The following is a 13227-nucleotide window of genomic DNA, read 5'->3' as shown; positions in this document are numbered from 1 at the left end:
TTTTGACTGCCTGGGGTTGGGAATGCTGTGTAAATTATAAAAAATTATAATTCCTCTCATATAGGTGATTGTGCATATTCCTACATATAATTCAAGACGTTTGTGATGGAAATATAATTTTAAAATAAGTATTGGCAGAAGATTAGACAGATCTTTTAAAATGAGGAAAGGATTAATTGTGTTGGAAACTAAATATAGGGACATGTCTATCGTGTATTATTATATTGCACCCAGCACTATGCCATCTGAGCAGGGGGAGTGGCAATCTGTTGATTTTGTTTCTCTCTGGGTTATTTTCCTTTGGGATTAAGCCAAAATTGAAGCGACAAGGTAAAAATCAGTGCGTGATAGATAGCTCTAAACTTTCACTGACTCCTCAATGAAAACGAGCTACTAAATAAAGAGAAACAAATGTGTCTCTCTCTTCATCGGCCTTAAGCAGTACAGCTTCCCAGTTCGAAAGTCTGCCATGTTACATGTACAGATTACCATTGGGGATTGATTATAGCAGTATTTAAAAATCTCACACTAGCCATGCTTTATGGTTCTTCTTCCACTGGAGAAAGCATGATCGCCCCCTACTGGCCAAATGCCAATGACTCAGCGGATGGAATTGTGCTAAAGAACACGCTGGCGACTCTGTCTACAGACGGGGGACATGTGCCTATTGTGTGCGCAGGGAGAGGCAGCGAGAGAGGAAAAGACACCTCAATAGGCTACAACCGGGCAACAGACATGGGGGGCGGGAGAGCCCGATATATCTATCTCTTTCCTGTTCGGAAGTATTTAGATGCCAGGATTGGACAGGGGCGCCTGTTCCACCCGTCCGCTATCCGGTGGGCAGGGAACGCCAGTCTCAACAACTCCACTCTGTTCTTTTAAACGATAAACTCAGGAGCCCATCTGTCTCCTCCTGCTGCAGAAAGAGGATGGAAGTGAAGGGGGGGGGGGTGTCCCACCAAGCCAAAGAGCCTGGCCCCTGTTCCTTTTCCGTCCCGACAGCGACTCCTCTTCTTTACTCTTTGATCGTTTTGACAGGGAGCCAACAGGCAAACGGTGGAGGGCAGACAGCAAACCCTCGCCCCTTGGACATGGAGCCTGTGTGTGCTTTCTGCAGGCTGCGGGACTGGCTGCTGGGAATTCGCCCTGGGTGATTGCTGCTGACAGGTCAATTACAGCAGAAGACTTGCATTTCTAGTTGCCGCACTGCACTGGTGTGTAATAAACTGGTGTTTACTGTAACTCTCAGGGTGGTGTTGCAACGGGGCAGAGTGTACGGCGTGGCCAATGTTGAACTCTACTGATCTCCTGTATGTAAATCACCTTGAATATGGGGTTCATAAACTGGGCAGCGCCAGCAAGCAAAATCAGCCGCTACTTTCTCACCACTTCTCTTCAGCTCCAGGCCGGCCAAGGAGGGGAGGTTATTCGGGATTATAGCAATACATAAGAACCCAGCCAGAGCATCAGAGCCCTGTTTCAAATCTACTGTGGTGGGCTCTTAGAGGGGGGGAGAGAGAGAGAGAAATGAGAGGCAAAGAAGAGAAGGCTTCATTAAGAGGTTGGTTTAATTTTAAAATTGTTACAATCTCGCTCTGCCTTGTTTAAGGCTCCGAGAAGAAACTTTTACTGGTAACAATGATATTCCTGGCTGGAGAGCAGAGGAGGCTGAGTACCTGACATTTGATAAGGACTTTAATTACCTTTTCACTAAAAGAGGAAGGAGACCTGAAAAACAGGGTGGGACAACAGTGATTGAACCGAGGCTGCAATTTCAGCTTTCTTGCTCTTTAACTGGGGTGGCGTGAGGCGGGGGTCTGGAAAGGAGGGTCTGCGGGGAAACAGTGAGAGCAACGCTGACAACGGGTATTTGCAAGCGAGCGGCTGCTGCAGCCAAGCAGGAACAGGGGGAAGGCGCTCGAGAGCTGCGGTGCAGCCAAGGCAGGCTTGACAAGAGACCCTGGCAGAGGTGTCACAGGGAAAGCCTGTGTGGGCGCTGGGGTGGGGCGAGGACGGGGGCAGGGGGACTAAGAGGGGGTGCTGCAATGGCATGTGGCGGGAGGAATGCTTCTCCGCCGCGTTAGCAGACGATTGTAACTTGCGATATTGCCTTGCTCGGATTAGTCCAGAAGAGGCGGTTTTGCAACCCAGCTAGGCAAAGCAAGGAGTGGAAGAAACCGGAGCTCGGAGGAACTGAGCAGAACTGCTCCAGCTCTGCGACCCCGCCTCTCCCCAAAGCCAGCTGTGGCTTTGGCGTGTCTGTTTCCTCTCGTTCCGAAAGCCCTTTACACTCTAGGAGAGGAGACCCAATTTCAGGTTCCCGGATCTGTCTGGGGAAGGGTGTGGGGAGCCCTTCTAAAGACACCTGAGGCTGGGGAGCCGGCCGGTAGCAACTCCTTCATTCTCTGCCTTCAAACTTCTTACCCAGCACTGTGCTGTCTTTGAACGACTCGCCGCGTGTGGATGGCGCAATTTCCCACCCCGGGCCATTCATATTACCATTTCTTTTCAAGTCTCTCTTTAAATCGAATTGCAGTCTCAGAGCAGCAGAGAACTGCATATCTTGATTTGATGTACCCCCCACCTAGGCTGACCAGATAGCAAGTGTCAAAAGTCGGGACAGGAGGTGGGGGGTAATAGGTGCTTATGTGAGAAAAAGACCCCAAAATCAGGACTGTCCCTATAAAATCAGGACATCTGGTCACCCTACCCCCATCCCCCCTTTGCTTGGTCCTAGGTCTCTCTCTCTTAGAGAGGACTTAGAGACACGAATCAAAGTGCTGTAGCGGCATGCAGGCCAATGGTGATGTGGCATGGGGGGACAAGGATGCACACGAGGGGGCAAAGTTAATTGGGGGGGGCACGTTGCAGCTCAATCATATTACAAACTGAAGTACAAGCACAACGAATCCTGCTGTGATGGAAAGTCCCACCCGCCTCTGATGCGCAGTATAACTTGGGGGCGGCGAGGGGGGGATTTCACAATTTTGAGGACACTTCTTCAAAACTGCAATGAATTAAGTGAATCGGGATGTGGCCCGCCGCAGCTAGCGCTGAAACGCAGCCCCCTTTCAACATACGCTTTCCCCACCCTGCAAAACTGTCAGTCACCCTCCCAAGTGCACCCAGCACCCCCCTAGCCTTGCGTGTCACCCACACCCCGGGTCACCAGGCGTCTCTCCACAGAGCTTTCATTCATAAACAAAACCCACGCGTTGCCCGGTGCCACTGCAAGGCAACAATGAACCCTGGCCCAGACTGTTCGCCAATGACGTTGAAATCTCAGCTCGAGGAGGCCGTTTTTGTTCTTTTGCAAACGCAAACTGTATGTGCACCTCCATGAGCTCCCTGTCCCCCTTTCCCTTCCTTCCCCCTCCTCTCCCAAGCCCTAGGGGCTTGCATGATTCGTTGGCTGTTTCCCTTGTCGGCCCAAAGCATTAAAAAGCATTTTCTGTAACGTCCCGGCCGGGATCCGGGCAATGCACACAAGGGGCATGTGTTTGTTCTCCTGAAAGTCGGGCAGGAAATCTTGTTCTCCTGAGTCATTGCGGCTCCTTCAAGGAAACGTGAGAGTTTCTTATCGCCCTTCACCCCAGGCAGCAGCTCAAGCTGCTGCTGCCGAAAGACATTCTCCTCTGCACAAGGGCAAAACAAGCCACAATCCCATTGTACAGCGAAAAACAGCTCAAGCTGGAGGAGTTGGCCGCGCAGGAGAAAGGGAGTTTTTGCTTCTAATTGGGCTTGGTAAGAGGTTCCGATCCTTCCCCTTTCAATGTGTTGCTGTAACTAAGGGTGGGATGGGGGTTAGTTACATGACTGGTGCATCCAGGTGGCTCTCCCATGTGGTTCTCCCCCTTAATCGGATGGTGTGACCCGTGTGACACAGAATGACAACAGCTGACTGATCTCCAGCCATAGAGACAAAGGTCCCCCTTTGAAGTTGTTTGCTTTGAGCGATGAGGTGCCAACATTTGCAAGCTGTGAACAGGGACAGTTAGTTAATGAACATTCCTTTGCCTCCCCCTATTGAAATGCATTGGGCTCAGCGCAATAGACATGTGAGCTACAAGTATCCGCTGACTCCAACGGTTCACTCGCTGAACTTTTTGAAGAGAAAAAAACGGGCCAGGGCATAACACACAGTAACCTTGTTCTAGTAACTTGATTTAGTTGGGGCTTGGTGCTGCTTTGAGCAGGGGGTTGGACTAGATGACCTCCTGAGGTCCCTGCTAACCCTGATAGTCTATGATTCTACCGAGATAGAGTCCCCAGAGCTAGCTAGGTTCATGCTTTGTAACTGAAGAAGGCCATAGAAAAGCTAGGGTTGAACACAAACGTCTTGCATCCTTTTCAAAGCTGCTAACGTCTCAGTTTTGTCACAATTCAAAGCCTCATGGAAATGGAAGCAGAATGCAGGAGAAAAGGGACAGGCAACTGGTGCTGCGCCGATCGAGCCAGCCCGGTGCATGCTTGTATTTGTGTGTGCAGCGGAGCGGAAGAATACCTGCTTTCTTCCCCCTGGGGTTGGGTGACGGTGATCTCAGCGCTTTATTGTATTGTACGGCAATGCACACCCCTGGAATGCCGCCGCCGCGTCCTGACCCCCGCTGCAGAGCGTTCTGCTTCCTGCCGGCCGGCCGGCTCCTTCCCCGGCTCTTTCGAACGTCAAAGAAGCCAGGCGGGGCGGGGCAGCGCCAAGGGACGGGCGCCAGCTGTACGAGTCAAAGCAGTTCTGGGCGCCTGGAAGCCAGACTCACTCTTCCGCATTGTTGTTCTTAGTTGGCTCCTCCCTCTCCTCCCCCCTCGGCGAGGTCTCTATATAAACCCCTTCAGCGAGCCGAGCCGCAGAACTGTATTCATCGCTGGCTGCAGATAGAGCAGCCCACACTCTCCTGGACTAACTCATTCATCAGCTTGGATTATTCTTCACTGACCCACATTTTAGCTCCGCAATGACAGTCCGAGCCGAAGCTTCCGGACCCACATTAACGTATTCAAAGATGAGGGGAGTTGTTGCAATACTCATCGGTGAGTCTGAAGGAGAAAGATGGGGTGACCATGTCTCTCTTCTAGGGGTACAGATATTTTGGATGGCATCGATAATTTGAACCGGAAAGTCAGAATAAAGTATCCGATTCTCTTTTTAAAAAACGACGTTTTGGGATATCCTATCGTAACGCTTTTCTTTTTATTTGCAGCTTTCATGAAACAGAGACGAATGGGGCTAAATGACTTCATTCAAAAAATAGCCACCAACTCCTACCCGTGCAAGCAGTAAGTAGCAGCAGTTTTGTACATATCGATCTGAAAATCCATACTTGCATTTTAATGATGGAAAGATTTATGTATTAATGATTGTCACAACAGAATTTTTTTCTTCTAATATTATTAGTTATATAACAAACTTTACTGAGTTTAGTTAGCATAGATAAAACCAGAGAACACGGGTTAGTTTTAGTTTCTAAAGACCCACCGATCCCATCACTCACCTTTAAGTACAGAACAAACAATTTGTGTCTTTGCACAAGTTTGTTCCTTTTTCCTGTTTCATTTTAGTTCTGAAATGAATAGACTGTCTCCAGTAGTCTGCCAAACTGAAACGTATTCTTAATAAGTAGAATGGTTGCATGCCCCCTAGAGGTGAGATGTGTCTGCCTGTTGCACAGGGCAACTGTTCCAATAATATACTCTCTAATCTTTGCAGCCCTGAAGTTCAGTCTATTTTGAAGATCTCCCAGCCTGAAGAGCCTGAACTTATGAATGCTAATCCTTCCCCTCCAGTAAGTAGTCTTCATTGTGTGAATCATTTTCAGTAATAGAAACATGTTTAAAAATAGCTTTTCTGTAAATTAGCAACATAACAAGTGTCCCTTTTAGTTCAGTTCACAGTGCAGTAATGTAACTTCAAAAAGGAGTTACCAATTTAGAATAAAACCCATACCTTTTCTGTATTGAAAAAAGTCCATGCTTTTTAAATGATATGTTATTACATATCACCTAAATATGGAAAGCAGCCATGCCCTCAATGAGATTTTAAAGTAAGGCACATTGTTCTCATGATTTGTCATTTGAGGTGGTACAAAAACAGTTTAATGTAATCTGATGCTAACTTTGGGGAAAAAGGACATAGACTTTATTTAATGTACCCAACTAAAGTTTTATCTTTAAATCCATTATTAGATTTATATAAAAATCCTTTGTGGTCAAGAATTTCCAATAAGCATCTTTTAACAAATGTATTTTATAAAATTACAGCCCAGCCCATCACAGCAGATCAATCTTGGTCCATCATCCAACCCACATGCCACGCCATCAGACTTTCATTTCTTAAAGGTTATCGGAAAAGGAAGTTTTGGAAAGGTATGTTTTACTTCTTTCCACCTTAATTTGGTCAGTTAGCTGCTATTGCATGTAATTGTTTAAGGGATGGGGTTACAGCCAGTCTGCTTTAAGTAACAAGAGTGGCAAAATTTCTACATATGTTCTCCGGTGCTTTACTGTCAGGAGGGCACTTCACAGCTTTGAGGAGGAAGTTGCTTGCCCTGAAGGGGATAGGTGGGGCAGAGTGCTTTAGTTAAGGAGAGCGAGTGCAAGGATAATTAATTGGGGTTGATCCTTTATGCAGGAGTGTGGGTAGGGTAGCTTTTGAAGCCAGGAGAATCAGCCATAAAAAAACAAACAAAACCTTTAAAGTTGATATGCACAGCTTTTCTGGCTGGCATTTTGCTGATAATGCTAGACGTTGCTAGCAAAATGCTTCCACATGCAGCTGGTAGCATAGAGTGGTAATAGCGCTCAGTGGTAGCATAAAGGGCTTTGGATATAGTCTCACCCAACTGTGTTTATATTCTGTTTGGTATTCCAACATATTGAAGTAATGGGATTTTTAACCACTTTCAGGTTCTCCTTGCAAGGCATAAGGCAGAAGAAGAATTCTATGCTGTTAAAGTACTGCAGAAGAAAGCAATCCTGAAAAAGAAGGAGGTAAACATCGCCTTGTTCACAATACAGCGATGCAGCTACCAAATTTAGTTAATTACTACAAGTTAGCCAACTTTGTAACTAAATACTGATTTTTTTTTTTCCTATTTCTAGGAGAAACACATAATGTCAGAGCGCAATGTCCTGTTGAAAAATGTGAAACACCCTTTCCTGGTTGGGCTCCACTTTTCTTTCCAGACTGCAGACAAATTGTACTTTGTCCTTGACTACATCAATGGTGGAGAGGTAAGCAGCAAATAAATGAAATAATTTCTAACATGCACAGTGGTATTATAGATCTTTCTTTTTTTAAATGAAAAAGAAAGTTCCAAGGGGGAAAAGTTATTAGATTTAGCATCGTCTGCTTGCCAGGTTTCAAACTGCTAGAGGATCATTAGGCCATTTCCTGCTATTGTTCTTTTTAGCTATATATGTCAAGTCTAATTAAATGCATTGTTAACCGGCTTTGGCACCATTTACAGAACTTGTTCTTTCTGTCTCCTGTAGTTATTCTACCATCTCCAGAGGGAACGTTGCTTCCTGGAGCCAAGAGCACGGTTTTATGCTGCTGAAATAGCCAGTGCACTGGGTTACTTGCACTCTCTGAACATAGTTTATCGGTAAGCTATGTGTAATTTGGCTTAGGCATGATTATAAATGTGCATATTTTGTACCTTATCTGTGGAAAGTAGATTTCAATATATATTCGTTTAAAACATCTAGTTTCAAAATACTTTATCCGAATTTAAAGAATTGCAAAATCTATAAACATGCTCACAAAATACTAAGAATACTTTTTAACCGAGAAGAACTAACATTTCTGTTAATCTCTTGTTGCTACAGGGACTTGAAGCCAGAGAATATCTTGCTAGATTCTCAGGGGCATATTATCTTGACTGACTTTGGACTCTGCAAAGAGAACATAGAACACAATGGCACTACCTCCACGTTTTGTGGCACACCTGAGGTATGCTTAGTTCTGATTTCTGAAATGGTTAATGTTTGTCTATATAAACTGTATGATAAGAATAGATGAAGCAACAGTAAATATGCACACCTGATGGAGAGTTACAATGGAATAGATAAGTGAGAGAAAGTAAGATTCTTAAAATGATAGCTTTCCGGCAAAGAATGATCCCTATGCAATGGGAACTGCTCTCAAGCTAGCCGTTGTGTATATAAATGACATTTTAACTATAGGCTTAGGAGGCTTTTCTGGTAGTTCAAGAACATAGGTTTGTTTAGTATGGTTTTAGTTTCTGTTGTAAGATTCTTCTGCCTTTGGCTAATATTATGGTTCTGGTTCTTCTATTTAACAGTACCTTGCTCCTGAAGTTCTTCATAAGCAGCCCTACGACAGGACTGTTGACTGGTGGTGCCTTGGAGCAGTTTTGTATGAAATGCTTTATGGACTGGTAAGTACCAGATATTTTAGTTGCCTGTGTATAGCTTACTGTAGTTCTTACAGGAAAACATTTTTATACTTCAGTCATTCCAGACTTATTACCTACACGTGTGGCTTTAGTTAAGATGATGACCCCGACCAATGTCCTCTGCTGCCCTCATCCTCATTGAGAATTCTGTGTATGGATTAAGGGCAGCACATGGCATTAAGCTAACAATAGCTTGTGGTATTACAGTAGAATGCATATATGTGTAATTTTATTAAGCACTTATAGACTTACTTACCTTTTTATTTCTTTCTCACAGCCCCCCTTCTACAGCAGGAACACAGCAGAAATGTATGACAATATTTTGAACAAACCCCTGCAATTGAAACCAAATATTACCAATTCTGCTAGACACCTTCTGGAAGGCCTGTTACAAAAGGATAGGACAAAGAGAGTTGGTGCTAAGGAGGACTTTGTAAGTACAATTTTGTAGTTCCTGTGTATGGTATAAGAAATAATTAGATCACACCACTCTTATTCAATTACTCTTGTCTGAATTAATCTAATTTTTCTTTAACAGATGGAGATTAAGAATCACATCTTCTTCTCCCCAATTAACTGGGATGATCTCATTAATAAGAAGATTACACCTCCTTTTAACCCAAATGTGGTAAGTATCACATCTAATTATAGAATGTAGAGAGGGCTTTTTGCCCCTTACATTAGGTTGTAGCCCAAAGGCCGTCTGCAGCTGGCTAAAATGTAGCTATACTTTTTTGCTCTAACTAAAGGGGATAAGGAGAAAAGTGATAGATTTTTTAAATAGTTGGATAGTAAAATCTAGCACTTAGATTGACCAGTGTTTATGTAGAGACATTCTCAAACACACCCGTGAACTCAGTTCTTACTGATTTTATAAATGGGGAAACTAAGACAGAAATTAAATAACTGCCCCAAAACAGAATTTCTGTTTTGTCAAATTACAATATTCAACTACAAGCACACGGTTATTTAGATAAAGCTTTTTGATTAAACGTGGTCTACTACTGCAAGTTGCCAAGGCACCGCTGCATAAACTGCAGTATAGGAGAGTGGAGTGATTATTTTGTTTTGCTTTTATTGCACGGAGCTAGTTGGAGGGCAATACATTAAAAACAAGATGAGACCATATGCAGCAAGATGCAATCTAAAATTGGCCAAGCCTGTTAAACAGTGAGTCTGAGGCGATAACACTATGAGTCCCCTACAAGAGTTTTCACATTTTGAAGTGATCTGTGAAATCATGAAAAATGGAGATTGGGGACTAAACACTCGTTTTCTTTTTTTTTTATTTTCCACAGAGTGGTCCGAGTGATCTGCGACACTTTGACCCCGAGTTTACAGATGAGCCAGTCCCCAACTCCATTGGCCAATCTTCAGACAGTATCCTCATTACTGCTAGCGTCCAGGAAGCTGCTGAAGCGTTTCTGGGCTTTTCATATGCCCCACCCATGGATTCTTTCCTGTGAACATTTGTTTTCCTTTCTTCTTGGTTTTTAATTATCATATTGGCCTTCTGGCTGAGCTGCCAGTTGACCAGTCATCTTGAAACAGAATTTGCACATCTCCACCATGGCAGCTTTGTAGCCTTAATTTCAACTACACTGTTTGCTGGATGCTTTTTTTTTTTTTGATCAGCACATAACTCCTCTAAACAAGCTTACAAGCATTTTGATTTGTTCTTCCCCCAAAGTGGTGCTATCTCCTTGGGAAAGAACATTAGAAGTGACTGTTGCCATAGCCTGCTATGGTAGATTGTAGGAATAATAACCTGCTGTTTGGAAATAATGTTCTGAAAAGCCTTGCCTGAAGACCTGGATGTGACGAGGATTTTATGAAACGTGCCTTTTTTTCTGATGAGATCGAGTTAAGCTCCAAACTTTTCCTGTTGCAAAGAGTGTTTCTCAGTTCAGTTATGTGGGTTTACTATGTGAACAAATGGTATGAGTGTGATATGCATACTACAGAGGGACTTAGTTTAAAGCATCAATGTAACACTTGCAGGACACTACAATGTGGGGCATTGTTTGTTTCTTCCATATTTGGAAGATAAATTAAGTGTAGAGTTTGATTTTGTTTTGTAAATATACAGTTAACTAAAATTATTGAAATGGGCTCACAATTAATTATATATCCAAATGCTTGAAGAAAGCATTGCTGCTATGAAAAGTTTCTATTTTTAGAAAGGTTTTTATGGACCAAAATGCCCCAGCTGCAGTTGGTCAAAGCTGTTGGTTTATTTCTTGTTTGTTTGTTTTTTAAAATTGTCATCTGTAAAGTGGGCATTATTGGGGGGATGGGGGAGTGTTGCATTGTATGTATTGTAAAAAAAAAAAAAAGTCTGTACATTCAGTTGAAACTCTAAATGTGTATTTAAACTTACAGCCTGGCTTGTAATGTACACCATCATTGTAATGTAATTAACATGGTTATGTACTTTTTTTTTTTTTTTTTTTTTTTTTTGTGACCAAACCCATTGGTTTGCAGTAAAATCTTGAACATTTCTGTAAACTGTCAGGTTTTTTCATTTTTAAAAAACACCTTTTCCATCACAAATTCAGTCAAGTTTGTACTTTTCCAAGGGTTTAAAAATCCAGACTCTTTTTATCTTTAGTCTAGACTAGGCCTTAGCTGAAGTCAAAAATAAATTTAAGTTACACTGGCATAACTTTTATTAGGGGTGTGATTTCTGATACCAGTCCTTGTGTGGATGCAGTTATACCAGTGTAAAGGTGCCTTTCCTGTATATTCTTCCCATATGGGAATAGCTATACTGTTACAAGCATTCCTACACCAGTACAACTGTTAGGTTTCAGGAGTTGTACTGCTAAAGTGTGACAGCTTTCTAGTATACCCAAGCACTAAGTATAATTACGATGGGAGATGGTGCCTGATGCCAAGGGGGTTTGTTCTGGCTTCAATCCTTTCTAATGCCCTTTCATAGACACTTTCTGGGTTCATCTACACTACAAAATCAGTACTAGCATTACAACAGGGAAGCTGTACTTGGGCCAAAGCACTAGTGTAGATAGGACTCAGTATCTTACCACCCTGTAATGGAAACATAATCAGAGTAGATTTTAATGACTCATTTGGTTAAACACTTCAGCCCTGCTTACATCAGTGCTACTGCCCATCGGGGTGGTTACTCAAGTGTGTTTGTTCTGTACTGATTTTTCTAGTGTAGTCAGACAAGGCCTAGGTCAATTGGCAGGTAGACTTCTCTACTGGAGCAAACTCAACTGAACAAGTATTTAATTACTGGGGTGGGAACATGTCTGAAACTGAGCTGAACAACGTGAGCTCATGCCACTGAATGAGGCTCAGGCCTCAAAGGGACAGTGGTTCATCTTTCAGTAGAAGAAATTTTAAGGAAACTTTCAATGAGGTCCCAACTCAGCTTCCATTTCTGCATGTAAGCAATAGATGGTGTGAGCCTGTGAGGTGCTGAACACCTGTGTTTTAGTCACTGTCCTTATCTCCCATTGACTTCAACAGGTGATGATGCTCAGCGCCTCAGAGGATCATGCCAATAATTTGTACACAAAACTCATTTGGGCAACTCTATTTGCAAATAAAGCCATTCAAATAAAAGTAGTATGATCAAACCTGTTATTAATAGAAGAAACTATGTTTGATACATACAAGGGAAGAGACAATTAAAGCTTTCTTTTCTTACCTACTACTTAAAGCTTTTTAACTTCAGCTATAAACTACATACATAAAAAGCCAGGTCCTCCAATGGAGCTGTGTCAGTTTACACCAGCTAAGGATCTGGCCCATGTGTGCTAATTATTTTAATACATTAACCTAACACTGCAGAAAAGCAGTGAGTTTACAACATAACACTTTCAGCTGCGCATAAGTGACCCCTGCAAAATCAGCCAATGCACAATTTGCACACACAACACTGTTGTAACGAGGATTCCAATTACTAAGATATTATCAAAATGTTACTAATATCCTTAATTTGTGTATGATTAAAGTGAAACTGCACTTGTTAAAAATAAATGAATAATGTATATTTTGTGAAAAGGACAGGAGTACTTGTTGCACCTGAGAGACCAACAAATTTATTTGAGCATAAGCTTTCGTGGCTACATCCCACTTCTTCGGATGCACATCTTTTTGCAGATACAGACTAATACGGCTGCTACTCTGAAACCTGTATATTTTGTGGTGCACACTGCCTTTGCCTTACTGTGTCTCCTCAGCATTAGTGTGAAGTTGCAAGCATTGAACTGAAGCTTTAAAGTAACAAAAGCAATCTAAATACTTCCTTTAGCTTTCAAGAAAAACACTAGAGAAGTTAGTGATAAAGAAAAGTGAGACTTAAGTGAGTCATAGGCCTCTGTGCAGCTTTTAATGAGTAGTTTGGGATTTTTTTTAGAAAATCCATTTGTAATTCTGCATGTTTTACAATTCTTTGGCTAATTACATTATAGCTGCAGTGTAGGTGTGTCTACAAATTTTGGTATTTCCAAGCATATCTTTATTTTAATATTATTATTAAGAGAAAGGTGAATAGCCTATCTGCACTTTACTCTCTCAGAATGTAACATATGGCAGCCATATATGAAGGGAAGATCGGACTCTATCATGTTTAATTACTTTTAGGGCTGTTGATTAATTTCAGTTAACGCACACGATTAACTAAAAAAAAAATAATTGTGATTCATCGCAGTTTTAATCACAGTTTAATCTGTTAAACAATAGAATACCAATTGAAATTTATTAAATATTTTTGGATGTTTTTCTACATTTTCAAATATATTGATTTCAATTACAATGCAGAATACAAAATGTACAGTGTTCA

The 13227-nt window shown here is 42.4% G+C and overlaps 1 protein-coding gene across 3 annotated transcripts; it reads left to right on the top strand.

The window, feature by feature from the left end:
* The first annotated feature begins 1396 nt into the window (after positions 1 to 1396).
* SGK1 (serum/glucocorticoid regulated kinase 1) lies at positions 1397 to 12422 on the top strand. 3 transcript variants are annotated; one of them, XM_024113312.3, is made up of 12 exons: positions 1397 to 1561; positions 5199 to 5274; positions 5705 to 5780; positions 6256 to 6360; positions 6901 to 6984; positions 7096 to 7227; positions 7489 to 7601; positions 7825 to 7948; positions 8301 to 8396; positions 8692 to 8847; positions 8953 to 9042; positions 9713 to 12422. In XM_024113312.3, exons 1-12 carry the CDS (start codon positions 1528 to 1530, stop codon positions 9878 to 9880), a joined length of 1254 nt encoding a protein of 417 aa, XP_023969080.1. In that variant the 5' UTR covers positions 1397 to 1527; the 3' UTR covers positions 9881 to 12422. The 3 variants fall into 3 exon arrangements, with proteins under 3 accessions (XP_023969080.1, XP_065444759.1, XP_005280358.1); XM_065588687.1 differs by lacking the exon at positions 1397 to 1561 and adding an exon at positions 3225 to 3744; XM_005280301.5 differs by lacking the exon at positions 1397 to 1561 and adding an exon at positions 3602 to 5028.
* Positions 12423 to 13227: the final 805 nt, after the last annotated feature.

The sequence above is a fragment of the Chrysemys picta genome, chromosome 3 (genome assembly GCF_011386835.1).
Source record: "Chrysemys picta bellii isolate R12L10 chromosome 3, ASM1138683v2, whole genome shotgun sequence".
Classification (NCBI taxonomy): Eukaryota; Metazoa; Chordata; order Testudines; family Emydidae; genus Chrysemys; species Chrysemys picta.
Note: the sequence above shows the minus strand (reverse complement) of the source record. Positions and strands in the feature narration are given on the sequence as shown.

Coding starts and splice junctions, on each gene's coding strand:
- SGK1 (XM_005280301.5), top strand. CDS start 4,953: ATGACAGTCCGAGCCGAAGCTTCCGGACCCACATTAACGTATTCAAAG. Junction 6,985..7,095: donor CAATCCTGAAAAAGAAGGAG/GTAAACATCGCC, acceptor TCCTATTTCTAG/GAGAAACACATAATGTCAGA. Junction 7,228..7,488: donor ACTACATCAATGGTGGAGAG/GTAAGCAGCAAA, acceptor TGTCTCCTGTAG/TTATTCTACCATCTCCAGAG.